This window comes from Sinocyclocheilus grahami, unplaced genomic scaffold, assembly GCF_001515645.1.
Source record: "Sinocyclocheilus grahami isolate Dianchi unplaced genomic scaffold, SAMN03320097.WGS_v1.1 scaffold442.1, whole genome shotgun sequence".
NCBI lineage: Eukaryota > Metazoa > Chordata > Actinopteri > Cypriniformes > Cyprinidae > Sinocyclocheilus > Sinocyclocheilus grahami.
Window position 1 is genome coordinate 2,216,189 of NW_015505621.1, and position 1,407 is coordinate 2,217,595.

General features: G+C 44.5%; 1 protein-coding gene across 1 annotated transcript in view; it reads left to right on the forward strand.

The window, feature by feature from the left end:
• Positions 1-257: 257 nt before the first annotated feature.
• LOC107552217 (uncharacterized) overlaps positions 258-1,407 on the forward strand; it is an 8,893-nt gene continuing 7,743 nt past the window's right edge. The window contains exon 1 of the mRNA XM_016234066.1: positions 258-718. Coding sequence (XP_016089552.1) covers positions 483-718 — 236 coding nt within the window. The 5' untranslated portion in view covers positions 258-482. The remainder of the gene's footprint in view (positions 719-1,407) is intronic.

The following is a 1,407-nucleotide window of genomic DNA, read 5'->3' on the forward strand; positions in this document are numbered from 1 at the left end:
TTGTCAAATACATCACAATGGTACTGTTTTTACTATATTTTTGATCAAATAAATGCAGCCTAGGTGAGCATAAACAAAAACAATACGATCACCCCAATTTTTTTAACACTTAAGAAATGGAAGGAAATTGATTTCTGGAAATGAATCTGTTGTGGTGTATCAAGGTCCGAAGGTTAAACATAATTTAAAGTATACAGCATAGGCCTACTTTGATTGCGCGCTAATCGACTCGACTCCACAGCATCGCGTGGAGTAATGCAAAACCACAGGCCACATTCACCTGTTCTCCAGCCTGTAGGCGGAACCACTGCCGTTCATGGCGACTAATGACACAAAGTGAACTGAACGCTGTGTGCTGGGTGGCTTCACACACCTTTGGGTGTTCCTATAGGGTTTTCCTATCAGTCCTACAATATTGATTGAAGGTTTGCGTGTTTTTAAACCACTTCTGTTGTGTGTCCAACAACTCCTCGCGGTCTGCAATGTGGGCCACGGCATTTTTGGCCGTCGCTGCTGTTGTCTGTGCCGTGAGGAGCGATAGTAGTTTGGAGGACACGGGCCGCGTTGAATTGCAGCGAGTGCGTGAACTGTCGCAGCAGCCGCGTTATGGCGAGTGCTGGTCTCGAGCGCTGGAGAAAATACACTCGAGCTGCAAAGCGTTCAGTGATGATGTGCAGAGCAAGATCGCCTTGTCCTTCACACACTGCCACCTGCAAAGGTCAACAGTTCATTTTACTGGGATCAGCTGAAAAACGGGTGGAACCAGCGTAAGGTTCGCTGGTCTTCAGTGGTTTATGTTGACCTCTAACAGACCAGGGCTGCGTTTCCCAAAAGCATCGTAAGCCTAGTTGATCGTAGAACCATTATCACCAGTGGAGCTACGATCATCTTAGGTTTACGATGCTTTTGGGAAAAGCAGCCCAGACTGGGAGACCAGCGAACTAGTTTGTCTTAGTTTAAACAGTTTGATCTTTTCCTCAGTAGGAAAGACGTGTTTCACTACAGTTTAGACCAGTGCTTCTCAACTACTTTTGCATCAGGACTCAGATTCTGTCTATCTGTCTGTCTGTCTGTCTGTCTGTCTGTCTGTTTGTTTGTCTATCTGTCTGTCGTTCTATCTATCTATCTGTCTGTCTGTCTATTGTTCTATCTATCTGCCTGTCTGCCTGTCTGTCTGTCTGTCTGTCTATCGTTCTATCTATCTATCTGTCTGTCTATCGTTCTATCTATCTGTCTGTCGTTCTATCTATCTGTATCTATCTGTCTGTCTGTCTGTCTATCATTCTATCTGTCTGTCTGTCTGTCGTTCTATCTATCTATCTGTGTGTCTGTCTATTGTTCTATCTATCTGCCTATCTGTCTGTCTATCGTTCTATCTATCTATCTGTCTGTCTATCGTTCTATCTA